This window comes from Perognathus longimembris, chromosome 11 (assembly GCF_023159225.1).
Source record: "Perognathus longimembris pacificus isolate PPM17 chromosome 11, ASM2315922v1, whole genome shotgun sequence".
NCBI lineage: Eukaryota > Metazoa > Chordata > Mammalia > Rodentia > Heteromyidae > Perognathus > Perognathus longimembris.
Genome location: NC_063171.1, coordinates 40,451,708 through 40,468,827, shown reverse-complemented (window position 1 = coordinate 40,468,827; position 17,120 = coordinate 40,451,708). Strand labels below are relative to the sequence as shown.

Below are 17,120 nucleotides of genomic sequence, written 5' to 3'. Positions count from 1 at the left end.
CAGAGGGCCTGTATTGTGTGTCTCGGAACCCTTACTCCATTCTGAGGACCAGTGAGGGGATAGAACTCTTATCTTGTCCCTGTGACTTCAGACTTGGGCTGTGAGTGAGGCCGAGGGGACACAAGGCCCTTCCCTCCTCTCACCAGACTCTCACAGCCAAGGAAATTCCTCCAGGAGGCTTCTAGCACACAAGGGGCTTCCTCAGGACAGACATATGGCTCTTCGCCAGAATGGAACCGGAAAGCCAAAGAAACTACCCCACACCAGTGAGCCCATCCCCAGCACCCCCAGCTTCCTTCCCTCTGGCCTCTTCTCCGGCAATTCCCTCAGCCTTCCTCCCATTTTGGGGTCCCTCTCCTCCCATACTTCCCTCCAGCCCAGCCCTTTCCTCTTCTCTCCTTCACTCCCACTCCCCTTCTTCAGAGTCCCTTATGGTCCTCTGTTGCCCACCCCCCCACCATCCCAATTCCTGCCACCCATCCCTCAGCCACCATCTTCATACAAGTCTCTGCCTAATGAGCCCCTTCACAGCCTGAAGGGGGTGCTGCGACTGACCCATCCTCTCTCTCAGCGGTGCAGAGGTTCTTGAGTTGGGGGCTGCCCAACTGCTGTAGCCAGTTCCTGTGGCGCTACCCGGGCCAGTTCCCTGCCACTGCTTTCCTGCTGGGGGCAGGCACTGGGGGGCTCCTGGCCATAGGCAAGTACTGAGCAGACGGGCTAGGGCTGGGCCAGGACTGGGCCCTATCAGTTGACCTTTGGTTTCACTGGATACTTTTAGGTCTCTTTCAGCTCCTGGTGAACCCAATGAACATCTATGAAGAGCAGAAGATGGTGGTTTTGTACAGCTTGGTGGGTTAGTGCTGGGCAAGGCTGGGCCCTTTGAGGCCTTCAGAATACAACCGACCCTGGGTGCCAAGGAGACTGTGCCAATGCGCTTGCTCAATCCCTACCAAACACTCTGTAGCTTCAGCGCCCCCCCACTTGAGCTTGGCCCCCACCTGGGAAAACACAGCCCTTGCCTTCAATGTGTCTCCTCCATCTGGTGACAGACTACCCCACTGCCCACATGCTCCAGGCCAAACCCTCCCACCCTTTGTACCTTCATCTCTTCTGTCCTCTCCAGCTCATTTCCTGTTGCTCCTGAGCAAGTCAGTCCATGTATTCATTCACGCATTCATTCATTCATTGTGCACTGAGTTCTGCAGCTATGAGCTAGGTTGATGGGCACCGACTTTGTTGAAGTTTAGACTTAGGAGAGTCAGACACAAGGGCCAGAGGTGTGGGTCAATAACTAGACTGCCTATCCTGCAAGCTCCAAGCCCTAAGTACTAGTGAGATTTAAATAAGAGCTCCCGCTTTCTTTCTTCCTCCTCCTCCTCCTCCTCCTCCTCCTCTTCCTTCTGGACTTTCTTTGCCTGGGCTGGCTTTGAGCCATGATCCTCAGATCTCAGCCTCCTGAGTAATTGGGGCTACAAGCCACCAGTTTCTGGCTAAACAAGAGCATTTCTGGTGGTGGCACATGGTATGAAAAAGGTTAAAGCAGGAGATGTGAGGGAAAAAGGGCTGAAGAGCAACCCTACCTTGAGCAGCTAGAGAAGACTTCTCAGGAAAGGTGACATTTGAATGGAGACCTTTGTATCAAGAACAGAAAACCCACCTACATAAAGTTGGTTATCTCACGTACAAAAAAGTCTCAAAGCAACATGTGTCTGGAGTTCGCCTAATTCAGTAGCTCAGTAATCCTATCTGAAAATCCAGTATCATCTTCAGCCTGTCTACCACCTCCCTTTAGATCACAAAGTGGCTGCAGCAAGTCCAGGCATCAATGCCAAAGATCAGAAACGAATGAACAATTGCGTTTTAGGGACCAGAAGAAGTTCATGATAATCTCCTCAGCAAAGTTGTGGAGTTGTAGGATGGCCAAGCTTTCAATCTTGCAGCTCTTCCAATGTCTTCCTTCCTCAATGCCCCAGCTCAGGCCTGTGCCCTGCATAAGGTCATGCAGGGGAAATGGGGACTTGGCCTGTTCTTTCTCTTTTTTCTCTACTTCCTTCCCTTTGTGGTTTTCCTGGTGTCAGAATAATAAGAGGAAAAGGGACAAAAGTTTGAAGTCACCGATGCTGGTATAATTCCACTGCCGGTGCCCTCTGGGTGGTAGTCGCTCACACCCTAGCTATCTCAGGAGGCCACTTAAGATCTCTTTGCAAGCAGTGCTGGATTTCTTGTGGACAGCGTTTCTACTTGGCTGACTTCCCGTGAAGCCCCCTGAGCTCTTGAAAGCCATTTGTCCTTTGGGGCTGCCCTCCCGGGTGAAGGACCTCACTGCTAGCCCCACCTTGCTGCCTCCCACAGGAGCCTGCTGAACTGTGAACTGTGAAAGCAGGGCATCCTGCCCGCGGCCTTCTCCCCTACCCTGGGGAGATGCAGGCTCCCATTCCCCCAGCTTGCTGAGAGCCCCCCCCCAACTCCCCATTCTGGGAAGGCCCTCCAGCGGCCAGTGAAGCTCTGTAGCTTGTCCAGCATCCAGTCGCAGAGGCGGGAGGCAGCCTCCTCTTCCTGCAGCGGAGGTCCAGGAGCGTCTTGGGCTCCTCATAGTCCTCACTAGACACAAGTACCCACTTCTGCTCAGACTCTCCTTCTGCCGATGCCAACTGCTTCGCCATACTTCCAGGAAATGCTCATTCAGGGGGTCTACTTTTATTTACTTTTGATTTATTTTATATGTTTACTTAATAGTGCTGGGGGTCAAATCCAGGCCTTTGTGCAGGTGATGTACACTTTCTAACACCCCACACACACCCTCCCAACCTTGCTCTCCCATCTCTGTCTCCCTGTCGCTCTGTTTCTGTCTCTGTCTCTCTGTCTGTCTGTCTGTCTCTCTCTCTCTCTCTCTCCCTCTCTCTCTCGGCTTGAACTCAGGGCCTGGGCACTGTCTCTGAGCTCTTTTGCTCTAGGCTAGCACTGAGTCACAGCTCCACTTCCAGTTTTCTGGTAGTTAGATAAAGGTAAGAGTCTCATGGGCTTTCCTGCCTGGGCTGGCTTTGAACTTCAGTCCTCAGATCTCAGCCTCCGGAGTAGCTAGGATTACAGGTATGAGCCACCAGCACCTGGCTAACCCTGTTCTCTTTATGTGAATTGCATGGGTAGAGGAGTGGCACTTGTTTTGCTCTTTTGGGAAGCCTGAGGAAGATATCTAAAACTCTTTCTCGCTCTCCTTAGAGCTTATGGCAGCTATTTGTCAGCTACTGTCTCAGCTAGAGTCTTTGGCCAAAAGGCCAAGACCACAGAACAAGTCTCTCTCAATGTCCTGTAATGCCACAATTGGTTTAGACAAATCCAGACATTCCCCCACCCCCACCCCCACCCCCAGGGGAACCAGGGCAGGGCCAGGCTATTGCCCTTGAACAAAACCCAAGTTGTATTAGCAAGGGAGAAGACAGAGGAAGAAAAAAAAAAAAACAACCCTGTGGGGGTGGCACCCAACTGGGCTTGCCACAGACCTGTATGATTAGGTGGAGCTAGCCACGTGAAGAACAGGGCTGGAGGGCTCCTGACATGTTAGGAGCAAGGGCTCAGCACTGAAGAGGGCTGAGTGTGGCCTGTTCAAGGCGCAGCCAGATCGCTGTGGGGGCACACAGTGGGAAAAAGGCTGAACCACATGCGCTCACCTTTGGGGGCTGGGCAGGGCCTGGATCTATTTTAAGGGTCTATGTTTTCCACTAAGTGTAGTAGAAAAGTACTGAGTGACTTACTCAGGGAAGGCTCATGATCTGATAGGATAAATACAGCAGTCAGAGAGGAAGTTGGAAGACTAGTGAGAAGCAAGGAGTGAGGGAGGGTATAGCTCGGCCGCCAAGTGCTAGCCTACACTGTGCCCAGGCCCTGCGTTTGGCCCCTCGTACTCAAATGAAACAGCCACCGCCAAAGGCTGTAGTCTCTGAGGGAGATGATGGAGACTCCAGGAGGACAGTGGATACAGAGGAAAGGATCAAGATTTGGGGTTTTGCTTTGGCAATCATGGGGTGAACACTCCATCCAGGCAAGAATCTCCTCGCTTCCCTGACTAACTCTCGCTGTTCCTTTGGCCTGGACTGCCATCTGTGCCTCCTAACAACACTTACTCATCTCCCAGGCTCAGCTGACACATCATCTCCTTTGTCCAGCCTTCCCAGCCCCACCCCTCCCTGCAGAAATACCCGCCCCCCCCCCCCCCCCCCCGCCCTCCTTGGCGCTGCGCTGTCCCCAGAAGCACCTCCCTGCAGCCCTGAGCACATCCCGTGGTAGTCATTTGTTTACTTGTCTGTCTCTCTCCCTGGATTATGAGCCTTGAGGAGCGCCTTGTCTTCATGCAGACACCACCAGGAGACACATGTGAAACTGCTGGAAGCTACCAGCGGTCCATGATTAAGGGCTAATGAGAGGGAGGGGCTGGACGAGGCGTGGTGTAGGTGTCAGCTCTGGAAATGGCGAGGTGGCCTCTCACCTCTCTTCTGGCTACTCTGAAACAGTCTCCAGGACCTGTTTCCGTAACTTTTTTTTTTCTTTTGCCCACTCTTCTCGCTTAGCATCTAGAGTGAGCGTGAATCAGCCTAGATAGGAGAAGTGTTGGCTTCCTTCCCTGACATACAGCATGCCCCCTGTGTACACACATGCCAAGCCATTTCTCCGTGCCCTTCCAGAAACTGGCACAGAGCTGAGCTCTGTGAATGGCTGTTGAATGAACGTGTGAGTGAGTGAATGAACGAATGAATGAGTGAGTGTCCTAGAAGGTCTATCAAAGTCCGTGTAGTTGGGGATGAGGGTGGGAGGGGGGTGGATTCTAAATGGGGCTGGGGCAGGTAGGGCCCTGGTGAACATGAGGAGCAGCTTTTTCACTCTGTCTCCCCACCTTGTGGGGTCTGTTGACAGGTTTGGGGGCCATAGGTTGGGGGATGTCCCCTCAAATTCGCTGTGCCAGTATCCTTTTGGTGCCCAAGATGCTGGGCAAAGAGGGCAGGCTGTTTGTCATGGGGTATGCTTTGGCTGCCATCTATGCTGGTGAGTCTGTGTCTCTGAGTGCCACTGTGGAATGGGATGTAGTAACGGGGGGGGGGGGGGGAGGACAACAGAATGGAGACTCAGCCTGAATCTCATCCTGAGCTTCTCAACCTTCCTATGAACTATTCCTCCTTCTGGGCCTCCTTGGTTTCAGCAGGAGAAAAGTCAAAGGTTGAATGAGAAGATCTCTTAACAGGCTCACTGGGTTCCATCACTACGTAGCTCTGAAGGGCAGTCTACCAGGGGGTCTGCAGGCAAAGGAGAAGTAAGGGGTGTGTTTGAGAAGGCTCTGATCACAAACCCACCGGGCCTCTTCCTGCAGGGCCAGTAGCCAATATGCGGCACAACCTCAACGAAGTGATAGGGTCACTGGGCTGCACGGTGGACCTGCAGATCAACAACAGCCGCGCGGCCTGGCGCGTCTCCACAGCCCCCTTGAGGGCAGTGTTCAAGGATCTGCTGGTCAGTACCCACACGGGCAGGGCCTTGGGACCCCTCCAGAGCTGAGTTGATGTGAACAAGGAGCTGTGACCCTGGATTTACAATTTCCCAATGGGGATACTCCTGGATTTTTTTTTTTTTTTTTTGGTACAACCGTCTCCAAAGATTTCAGAATCTGCCCTAATCCTGGGGCATTAAATGCCTGAAGAGCACCTCCAGTCATTGAGACATACATGCCCTCCCCCAGTTTCCAAAGACCTGAGTGTGTGGTACTCTGAGCAGCTGGAGAATGTTAGGAAATTGGGGACACACTGGTCTTTGAAGGAGCAGGGAATTGATTATCAGAGGACCAGAGGTTGGGGAGTTGGAAGATGGAATCTGAGGGGTTTAGAAGTCAGGGACATTCAGATGGCATGATGATCTGAGGAATTAATTCCAAGGGCCTGAGAACTACTGGCCCTTAAGGATCTGGGAGGGAAGGCCTGAGGAAAAGCTGAGGCCTGGGAGCTAGGCGGAGGCCGGGGTGAGAGAAAGCCTCCCAGTACTGTGCACAGAGGGGAACTTAAAGGCAGAGGCTGTGCCTCGGGATTGGCGTCTTGTCAACTCGGGGTAAGAGTTCAGAGCTTGGCATGGATACAGGTTGAGGAGGGAAAGCCAGCACTGGTGGCTTACGCCTGTAATCCCAGCTGCCGAGGAGGCTGAGATCTAAGGTCAAAGTTCTAAGCCAGCCCAAGCAGAAAAGTCTGTGAGACTCTTATTTCCAAGTAGCCAGGGAAAAAAAAAAGTGGATCATTTTCTCTTTTTCCTCTCCCTTTCTCCATGTGCCTTCATCTTAGGCAGTCCCGCAGTTTGCTCTCCCCCCAATAAACTCTTTTCTGCCTGGGGCGGGGGGGGGGAAGTAGAGCTATGGCCAAGGTTTGTCTTGAGCACAAAAGGCTAAGAGAGAGTGCAATGTCCTGAGTTCAAGCCCCAGTACCAGCACTAGATAGGTAGGTAGATAGATAAATGATAGATAGATTGATTGATTGATTGATTGATATTCACACACACATATTGGGGAACAGCAGATGATGACCTCTATTCCTCCTTCCCTCCCTCACTCCAACCCCAGCGCAGCAAAGAATCACTGCAAAAAGAGTCTCAGAACATCACTAGCTCCTTTGAAGATCTGGATAATCAGGTGAAGAGTGAGGCTGGCTACTCACCTGAAGATGGCATGGACTTAGAGGAAGCAACCAAAGGCAAAAAGAAGGCCCGTGGGGCGTCCAACATCAGAGTCCCCTTGTCGACCCAAAAGATGTACGAGATGAAGACGAAGCTGCGTTGCTCCCGTGAGGAGTGTAGCCTGGGTGGGCAGGGTGGGGCTGGGCCCAAGGTTCAGGTGTGAGGGCCTCGGACATTCTTTGCTTCTTTCCCTAGATGTGGTGAATCTAGGCATACGGAGTTGCCGCCGCTGGTTTGACCAAAAACATAAAGACTGCATGAAACGCATCTGGGCCCCAATCATCAACCACCTGCTCTGCCTGCCGATGCAGTTCAAGTTCTTCTGTAACATTGCCAAATGTCAGCACAGTGGGAGGAAGATAGGAAGGACAAGGGCTGAGTCAGTGGGAAACACAGTATCGGGGAGGCAGGAAAGCAGTCAAGTGGGGGCGAGTATAGGTTCCTTGGCACCCTCTGAGCCCACACACCTACCAACCACTTCAAACCCCAATGAGTTATAGCTTAGCTTTGGGCTTTTTCCTCTTCCTTGAAAAGATGATGGGCATAACGATAATTCTTAGCCCTTTAGATTGTTTTTTCTTTCTGTGCCAGTACTGAGGCTTGACCTCAGGGCCTGGGTGCTGTCCCTTAGCTCTTTCACTCAAGGGTGGTGCTCTACCACTTGAGAAGCCAACTCTCCACTTGTAGCTTTTTGGTAGCTAATTAGAGATAAGAGTCTCATTGAGTTTCCTGCCTGGGCTGGGTTTGAACCAGGATCCTCAGATGTCAGCCTTCTAAGTAGCTAGGATTACAGGCATGAGCCAAGAGTGCTTGGCCCCTTTGGGGATTTCAAGGCTTCGAGGGGACAGTGCATGTGCAGCCGATTGCAGAGCAGGCACTCGGAAGAGCTGCTTTATAAATGCTGGCTATCAGTTTTGCTATTTGCTGCTGTTAGGGACACAGGAAAACAACGAGGGTGAGGAATCAGGGCCTTGTTCCTGAGCAGAGGAATCTGAAGACACTGGAGAGGAAGGGAGTAAGTGTGGTAGAAAGTCATAGACAGAGAAACAAAAGGCATGGTGAAAGGCCAGGCTCAGTAGCTCACACCTGTAATCCTAGCTGGTCCAGAGGCTGAGATCTAAGGATCATGGTCCAAAGCCAGCTGCAGCAGAAAAACATGTGAGACTCTTATCTCCAATTAACCACCAAAAACCCAGACGTGGAGCTGTGGCTCAAGAGCACTAGCCTTGAGTGAGAAAGCTCAGAGACAGTGACTAGACTCTGAGTTCAAGCCTCAGAACCAACACACACACACACACACACACACACACACACACACACGCACAGAAGGAGGGTGAAGAGGCTCACAGGACAGCAGGCCCAGGCCTGCAGGCCTAGTCTTGACCTAGCCCTGCTTCCCACTAGTGATAGAGATTTGGTGCCGCAAACGCATCCCAGTGGAAGGCAACTTCGGGCAGACCTACGACTCCCTCAACCAGTCTGTCTATGGTCTGAACAAGGAATTTTCAGCTAAAATTAACATAAAGGTAGGAGACAGTAGTACAAGTGGGTGAGTGGTGGGCTGACAGAAAGTGGGAGGAGGCATTAGGGAGTGAAGCAGAAGGAAGAACAAGGGAGCAGCCCAGGAAGAGGTAACCTGAGGGACGAGGACAGCGGGAGAATGGTATTTGTGTCGGGACAAAGGCTGGAGAGAGCTTGTACCTCGCCTGTGATATGCACGCACCTGGCTTAGGGATGGAATGGTCAGCCAAGTATGAGATGGTGCAGGGGAACTGTCACAGAAGGTGACGAGCTGGGGACGGGATCACTCCTGAGGTCCCGGGAGGATCCTGGGGTATGAGCGGGGCTCTAGCTATCGCAAAAAGCCTGGGTCTGGCCAATGGCAGCAGACCAAGTCTGCACATGTGCCCTCCCCAGGAAGAGAGGCAGACTGGGCTGGTGGGCCTCAACAAGAGCTGGGAGCAGGTGAGCACTGAGGTGCGAGACTACGTGGAGCGGCAGGAGGCCCGTCTGGAGTGGACCCTCGCCCTGCTACAAGTGCTGCTGTCCTGCACCTTCCTCGTAGTCCTCCACGCGTGAGTGATGAACCCCGACCTGAAGGGCGGCTTTAAGGACGGAAATGCAGAGCCCAACCCTAGCTCTGAATCTGTCTAGTCTTTGCCTTTTTTTTTTTCTTTTATCAAGTTGGATTGGCTGTTTACATGAAATTAAAGAACAGGTGGACATTTTCAAAGAAGAAATGTTATCCGTGTTCCCGCCATCTTAAAAGGGCAACTGTCTTCATTCATCTACCTCCGTTCAGCCTTTATTCCTAACACAGACTTTTTTCTTTGACTTTTGATTTTTTTCTTGCCCTTCATATCCCTCTTGGCTCTGACTCTGTGCCATTTTTATGGTCCAATTTTGCTTTCATTCTCTCTCACCTGCTGTGTTGGCAGCGACTTTCTGCTCATGTAGAACAAAGTCCTCAACCCCACCCAGCCTGATGTCCAGCTGAGCTGTCCTGGGCTTCCTCCTGCTCTCTGCCCTGGGCCTCACCCACTCGCATTCTGGACCCTCTGTCTCCCATCCCCACCTTCACAGGTCTGAGGTAGGAAGGGTTGAGCAAGGGCACCCACAGCAGCTCTTGCTGTCTGCACCTTGTCCATAGGGCTAGAGTGACTGAGTGTGGTTATGAGTCTCCCCAGGGCGGGGGGAGGAGGGGCGGGGGGTAGAGATGGATGAGCCATCTTCATGCCCTCAAGATGCTGCTGCCGGTCTAGTTGTGGTGGTGAGAGAGACGGTTACAAGGCAGAGATGATCCAAAGATCATACAATGGGCTGGGGACCCAGGCAAGGCAAGGAAGGTGAGGAGATGCCTCTGGAATGGCCAGAACTGGGCTCTAAAAGGCTTCAGGTGGAGAACCCTGGTTGAGGAAAGAAGGGTAGTATCTTGAGGAAAGGCATTGGTGTCTGTCAGTGTACAGGGCAGAAGCTGGGCTGGATGACTGAGCCAAAGGGGCATGGTCAGGGGAGTCTGAAAGGTCCTCCAATCAAGGCTGTGAGACAAGGTAGGAGAGCTGAAAGTAGGGACGCGAGGCCAGGGCACAGGCTAAGGAGCCTGGCTGGGATGGGGCACAGCAGGAAGATGACCTGAGCTGAAGGGAGGCATAGCAGGTCTCAGAGCCCAGTTAGGAAGGGAAGGAAGAAGGCACAGTGTAAAATCTCACTTCTAGGCTTTCAACCTGGATGAGGTCACTCACTGAGGGGAAAGGAGAGGTGGGAGGACTGGCTCCTGGACCGGAAGTGCAAATAACCCCTGGATAGGTCCCTCCACGAGGGGGCGCTCCAAGCCTGTCTTGCATTTCTAGTTCTTTTTTGGGGGGGGGGGAAGGAGGGGACACACCATTTGGGGGCTGAGGACTAAACTCAGCACCATGTACTTTCCAGGCAAGCAGTCTTCCACTGAGCTAAATCCTTAACCTTGCAGTTATTTCTATCTCACTGGTAAACATGTGGATTTCTTTTTTAAACAGGGTGCCAGAACCAATGGTGTTAGAACTTACGTTTCGCACTTTACAGAGTTTATTTAATATACTTTTACAGTTTTCAACACATTTCAAACAATAAACCATTTTTTTTCCTTAGGAAACAAATGTGAGATTTGGGGAGAGAAATGGAGGATAGATAGTTTACATAAGCAGTACACACAGCCCCAGTGTGAGGGGAGATGGTGGCTTGGGATGAGTTTTACTTGAAGTAACCTCTGGAGAGGTGTGTCAAAGGCAAAACCAGGAAGCAAGAGCTTGGGAAGAGACTGGGGGTATCCAAGGGACCCAGGTGATTCCTGAAACACTTGAGGGGCTTCCTGCCTCGGGGCCTCTGCAAAATATATGCACATATGCAAAATACAGCACATCCCATCCACTTCCCCAAGACTGGCCACGCCCTTCTCCGAGCCCCCTCATCTCCATGGGGTTTTAGGCGTCATGTAGGTGGATGGCCACTGCTGTACCACTGGAAGGCAGAGGTACAACCTGTTTCCCTTATCATCACCGCCATACACCCCAGCTTCAGGCACAGGGGGGCTCAGTGAATGCCTGTTGGCCCCCTGAATGAATGTGCCTCAAGAAAGTCTGCAGGTGGGGATGGGTGAGGAGATCCTGGAACAGAGGACGGAGACATCACCATCTATCCGCCCACAGGTGCTTCTCCTACGTAGACAACTATAACCGGGACATCCGCTTTGACAACATCTATATCAGCACCTACTTCTGTCAGATCGATGAGCGCAGGAAGGAGTTGGTAAGTGGGCTCTGCCCTCCCCAAGGATGCCTGGCTGTGCTGACTGTGGGCTTGACACTCCAGGAAGCCGGAGGGGAAAAGGGTAGACAGAGGGTTCTGGTGTGTGTGTGTGTGTGTGTGTGTGTGTGTGTGTGTGTGTCCTTGTGTGCATGCCAGTAGTGGGACTTGAACTCAGGACCTCATGATTTTGCTTATCTTTTTCACTCAAAGCTGGTGCTCAGATGTTGAGCCACACTTAGATTTCTGGCTCTTTAACCTGGCTGGTTAATTGGATATAAGAGTCTTGGATTTGGGGCTGGGGATATGGCCTAGTGGCAAGAGTGCTTGCCTCATATACATGAGGCCCTGGGTTCAATTCCCCAGCACCACATATACAGTAAACGGCCAGAAGTGGCGCTGTGGCTCAAGTGGCAGAGTGCTAGCCTTGAGCAAAAAGAAGCCAGGGACAGTGCTCAGGCCCTGAATCCAAGCCCCAGGACTGGCCAAAAAAAAAAGAGTCTTGGATTTGCCTGCTTGGTCTGGCATCAAACCAGTATCCTCAGATCCCAGCTTGCTGAGTAGCTAGCATTAGAGACATAAGCATGTGTGCCAATACTCAGCTTGAATTTGGGGCCTGGGCACTGTTCCTTACTTAGCTCTTTTGCTCAAGGCTGAATGCTACTACTTGAGCCACAGCACCACTTTCTGCTTTTTTCTGGTTAATGGACTTTCCTGCCTGAGCTGGCTTTGCACTGCGATCCTCAGACCTCAGTCTCCTGAGTAACTAGGATTACAGGTGTGAGTCACGGGCATGTGGGCACCTGGCTGAGGTTCTTCTTGTTTTTTTCCCCATCCTGGGGCTTGAACTTAGGGCCTGGGCACTGTCTCTGAGCTTCTTTTGCTCAAGGGGCTTTTTCTGTTTATGTGGTACTGAGGAATCGAACCCAGGGCTTTGTGCATATTAGGCAAGCACTCTACCACTGAGCCACCTTTCCAGCCCCACTGACTGAGGCTCTAAACTGGGGGAATGTTGATTTCCAGGGAAAGCGGACTCTGCTGCCCCTGCGCAAGGCAGAGAGGACGGCTGTCATCTTTCCCTGCAAGCCCGCCATCCAGGCCTCAGAAATGAAAAACTTGGTGAGACGGGTGGTGGGGCTCGGGCCTCGGGACGGAATGACAGGCTTGACTGTGCGGGTGGAGGAGGGCAAAGGCAGCCAGGGCAAGAGACGGCCAGCAAGAGCCTGGTGGTGCTCCCGCAGGTGAGGGAGCTCCTAGAGACCGTGCCCATCCTGCTGCTGTTGCTGCTGCTCTGTGTGCTCGACCAGGCTCTCTATACAGTCTTCGACACCATCCGCCAGCACTCCTTTCTGCAGTACACCTTCCGCAGTGAGCCATACCTCAGAGACCTGCAGCCCCCCATTTAGCCTTCTCCTTCCCTGACCATCTCCTCCCTAAGGTCAAATCTCAGCCCTGCAACCCAGAAGCTAATATCAGGGCCTCAATTAGCTATTCACCCAGACAAATGGCCCCCATCCTGCCCCAGCTCTTAATTCTATCTTTTCTCTGACCCCTGCTCCCCCCTCTCCCAACCTCCTATCCCAACCTTAGGCAGTCATAAACTGGAGGTGAAGGTTGAGGGGAACTCGATGCTTGCCCGGCTTCTTCGAAAAACCATCGGAGCCCTGAATACCTCCTCAAACGTGGAGGTGGAGACAAACAACATGCGTGAGTGATGTTGGGGATTGGAGCTATGGGAAGGGGGCTGGGCAGGCCAGGTCACAATGTTTCCAGGTAAAGTTAGGGAGTAGCCTGGTGGATGACCTGGTGGGTGACCCAGGTCTGTAAATCATAGCTGTTCAGGAGGCTAAGCATTGGTGTTCAAAGCTACCCTAGGCAGAGAAGTCCCAGAGATGCTTATCTCCAATCAACCACCAAAGAAAGAAAAGCAAAAGCAAAGAACAACAACAAAAAAGCGGAGTGGAGGTGTGGCTCAAGTGGTAGAATGCCAGCTTTGAGTGAAAAGCCAAGGAAAGCTTGAAGCTCTGAGTTCAAGCTCCAGTACCAGTACACACACCACACATACACTTCTGGAAGTTAGGAGGACTAGGCCTTGAGAGAGGGGAGATGGGAGATTGAGACAGAGAAATCAAAGTAGGGAACATGCTGGATGTGAGCTCAGAAATCTAAGCAGTGGTACACAATAGAACTCCTTCCTTCCTTCCTTCCTTCCTTCCTTCCTTCCTTCCTTCCTTCCTTCCTTTCTTTCATAGGGCTTGAACTCAGGACCTGGACACAGTCTATGAGTTTTTTTGCTCAAAGCTAGTGCTCTACCACTTTGAGCCACAGCTCTACTTCTGTTTTTCAGGTGGTTAATTGGACATAAGAGTCTCACAGATTTTCCATCCTGGGCTGGCTTCAAACCTTGATCCTCAGATCTCAGTCTCTTGAGTAGCTAAGGTTACAGGCACGAGCCACCAGCACCAGGCTAAAACTTTCTTTATAAACTTCCAGATGTGTCTATACTGTACTGTACTGTGTACTATACTGTACTGGCGAGGCAACCCTGCCCCACAGGGTAAAGGGCAGGCAAGAAGAGGGGAATGGAACTCCCATTGCCTCCTAGGCCCTACCTCCAACTAAAGTGGGGAGTTCAACTCAGGGCTGTCCTGTCTGTCCCTCAGCTTGCCCTGACCAGACCACTGACTGTTTTTCCTTCCCCAGCCTGCCTGCCCCAGCCCGTGTGCATGGATGCCAAGGCCTACTGTAAGACTATGTTGCCGACTGGCCTGCTAGCCTGTCTCTGCCTAGCCCAGGCTTACGGCTACCGACTCCGCAGGGTCATGCAGCCTTCTATTTCCCCAAGGTGTGCTGTCCCAAACCAGACCCCTTTACCCTTAAACACACATACACACACACACACGCTCAGCTTCCTACAATCCCATCTTCCTGCTCCACTTTGCCACATCACTGAAACCCTCCTCCACGATAGAGAGAGAAGACGGATCCTGTTCTTCTACAACGAGCTCTTGAGGAAGAGAGCCTTCTTCACCAAGCTAAGGAGGGCGCCCATCATAAGGCGGGCGCGCCAGCAAAGGGCTCCGGTAAGTCCAGGCTCGCTGGCCTGCCAGCTTCGCGCTGGGTCTGAGGACAGTGGGGTGGACATCTTCGCCCAATCTGCCTAGCAACCTACCAGTGGCGCTAGGCCTACAGAAGTAGAGTGAGGCTGACAGGATGCTGGGGGTCAGGAATGTGGCTCTCTATGAACTCAGAATTCAACCCAGCCTGAGAGTCTCGGTGGTCAGGAAACCAGCAGAAAAGAGAAATCAGATCTGATCCAATTTGGTTGAAGGAAAGCCAGAGGGGTGAGGGAACCCAAGGCAAAGCCACAGGTTCTGATGAAGGGGCTGCAGACCAGTTCCATGAAGTTTAGAGGAGAACCGGAAGTGAGTAGGCTAGGGCCTGGGAGGCTGTGCATTATAAAAACAGCAAGAAGTCCAGAGAACCAGGTGTCAATCCACATTCTCCCTCAAGTTGTGTGACCCTTAGTCAAGGTCCTTGCTAGGTCTCAGTTTCTTCCTCTGAAGAATGGGAGGCTACACTTATCTATCTGTATGGCCCTCTCACTAATTGGGTGCCAAAGAGCCTGGGCTTAAATCCTAACTCCATCCCTCATTAGTCAACTGTGACCTTGAACACTTACTTAACTGCTAGTTTTGGTTTTTCCCTTCTGTAAAATATTAACTACTCCAGGTAGTAAAGATTAAATTAATTTTATGGTTCTGGCATAAGAACAAAGCTTGTTGTCATTTTGTGTCCCATGGGCAAATGTCTCTCCAAGCATTAGTCCCTTTATTTTTATTTTATTTTACTTTTGTGAGGGTCCTGGAGCTTGAACTCAGGGCCTGAATATTATACTTGAGTTTTTGTGCTCAGGGCTAGTACTCTACTGCTTCGAGCCATAGCACCATTTCTTGCTTTTCGGTAGTTAATTGAAGATAGGAGTCTCATAGACTTTCCTGCCAGGCTGTCTCTGAACTGTGATCCTCAGATTCCAGTCTCCTGATACTGGACCTACAGCAGGAGCCACCAATGCCCAAGTTCAGTTCTTCTTCTTCTTCTTCTTCTTCTTCTTCTTCTTCTTCTTCTTCTTCTCTTCTTTCTTCTTCGTGCGTGGGTGGGCTTGAACTCTGGGCTCAAGGAAAGCACTTTATCACTTGAGCCACAGAGCCACTTCCACTTTTCTGAAATAAGAGTCTTGGGATCTTTCCTGCCAGGACTAGTTGAATTGTGATCCTCAGATCTCAGCCTCCTGAGTAGCTAGAATTACAGACATGAGCCACTGGCACCATGCCAGCTATTTTAATCACCCCTAACAGGTTTCATAAAAGTGTGACTGAGGGCTGGGATATGGCCTAGTGGCAAGAGTGCTTGCCTCCTACACATGAGGCCCTGGGTTCAATTCCCCAGCACCACATATACAGAAAACGGCCAGAAGTGGCGGCTGTGGCTCAAGTGGCACAGTGCTAGCTTTGAGCAAAAAGAAGCCAGGGACAGTGCTCAGGCCCGCCCTGATCCAAGGCCCAGGACTGGCCAAAAAAAAAGTGTGACTGAGTTTGCTTGACTTTTTCCTCCAGTGCCTAGACCTTTCTAGCCTCTATGACTCACAATAGAGACAGAAAAAAATCCCTGATGAAAAAAAAAATAACATACTGGGATTCTTGACCTGGTCATGAAGTAAACTGGACTGGATGGGCAGATAGAAGTGGGAGGAATATGCAGTCTAAGCAAGGAAACAATGTACAAAGATTCAAGAGTCCAAGGGAATGCCAAGTACCCAAGGCTGGCTAAGGAGAAATAAGCACAAAAGAGCCAGTATTGGAGAGGTGGAACAGAGGCTAGAAAGGGACAGATTACAGAAGCTCTGAAGGCCAAGCCCAGAGTTCTTTGTCTGGCAGGCATTGGGGGCCCTGGAATTTCTGGAGCAAAGAACGATCTGATCTGGTGGCTTGTGGCTTGTGAAGGATTCCCAGGCAATTGTAAGGAGGGAGGGTGGGGTTGGGGGAGTGGCGCCTTGATAACAAGGCTTGTAGTTTGGAATCAGAGGCTTTGGATCTGGTCAGGTTTGACCTATTATTCAAAAGTCACACCATTACCCTAGACACACATTTCTCATCTGTAAGATGGGTATGCCCAGTCATTCTATTTGCCCTACTCATTTGTAGGCCTTGCCATGTGGACCAGATAAGATGATTTAAGGTGCAAAGATAGCTACGACTGATGCAGCCCTCCTGCATTCCATCACAGCGTTGGGGAAAGAGGCTGTCTAGGACCACCCTTCTCACATGTAGGCAGTGTCAGACCTTGGTGACTTCTAACAATAAGACGTTCCCAGCTCCCCAGACACAATCCCTTTTCCCCTCTGGTTCTTAATCTCTCCACTCTTCATCGCCCCCCCCCCCAACCTCTCCACAGCGCCACCACCTGGTGATGTCCTGCACCACCGCTTCGCCTGCGCCGCTGCGGCCGGCGCTGCCGCTGCTGGTGTGCCAGGAGCCCGAGACACCGGATCCTACGTGTGCCCGACCGGACTGCGAGGCCGTGTACTGCCAGCCCTGCTGGGACGACATGCGGCAGCAGTGCCCGGTCTGCACCGCCCCGCGAGGAGCTCTCCTCCTCCGCCTTCAGTGACAGCAACGACGATGCGAACTACGCGGAGTGAAGGGCTCGCGGCTCGCTTTCCCGCTCACCTTCCCGGTTAATAAAACCGCCGGCACGTTCCCGCCTGGCTGCACTGCGAGCGAGGGGGGGACGGGCTGAGCCGGGCGCCGTCGAGCAAGGCAGTGGATCCCAGCCACCCAGGTCCCAGCCACGGATCTGGGGCGGGGATCTGAATGAAGCCTGGGTAGAGGGAAGGGAAGGCGCGACAACCAAGCCGGTCGGACCGGGTTCGCCGCACAGTTTCAGGAAAGCGGTTTAGGCGAGAAGTGGGGCGGAGCCGGTGCCGGGGAGCCCCGTCAGCTCCTTTTGGCTCGGCAAGGGCGAGGCGTGCCTGGGGCGTGGCCTCGAGGGGGCGTGGCTTCGCTTGGGCCGGTGGGCGGGGAGGGGCGGAGCCAGTGCTAGGGGCCCCGTCAGCTCCTTTAGGACCCCGCGGGGCG

The 17,120-nt window shown here is 52.3% G+C and overlaps 1 protein-coding gene across 1 annotated transcript; it reads left to right on the top strand.

The window, feature by feature from the left end:
• The first annotated feature begins 214 nt into the window (after positions 1-214).
• Positions 215-16,899, top strand: Dcst1 (DC-STAMP domain containing 1). The gene is given in 18 exon segments (XM_048356680.1): positions 215-266; positions 572-697; positions 779-853; positions 4,909-5,037; positions 5,360-5,499; positions 6,590-6,809; positions 6,898-7,041; positions 8,107-8,228; positions 8,620-8,777; positions 10,887-10,986; positions 12,007-12,102; positions 12,225-12,351; positions 12,574-12,690; positions 13,687-13,803; positions 13,806-13,830; positions 13,955-14,066; positions 16,438-16,617; positions 16,619-16,899. Coding segments are annotated over 18 exon segments (2,106 nt in total). The 3' UTR covers positions 16,685-16,899.
• Positions 16,900-17,120: the final 221 nt, after the last annotated feature.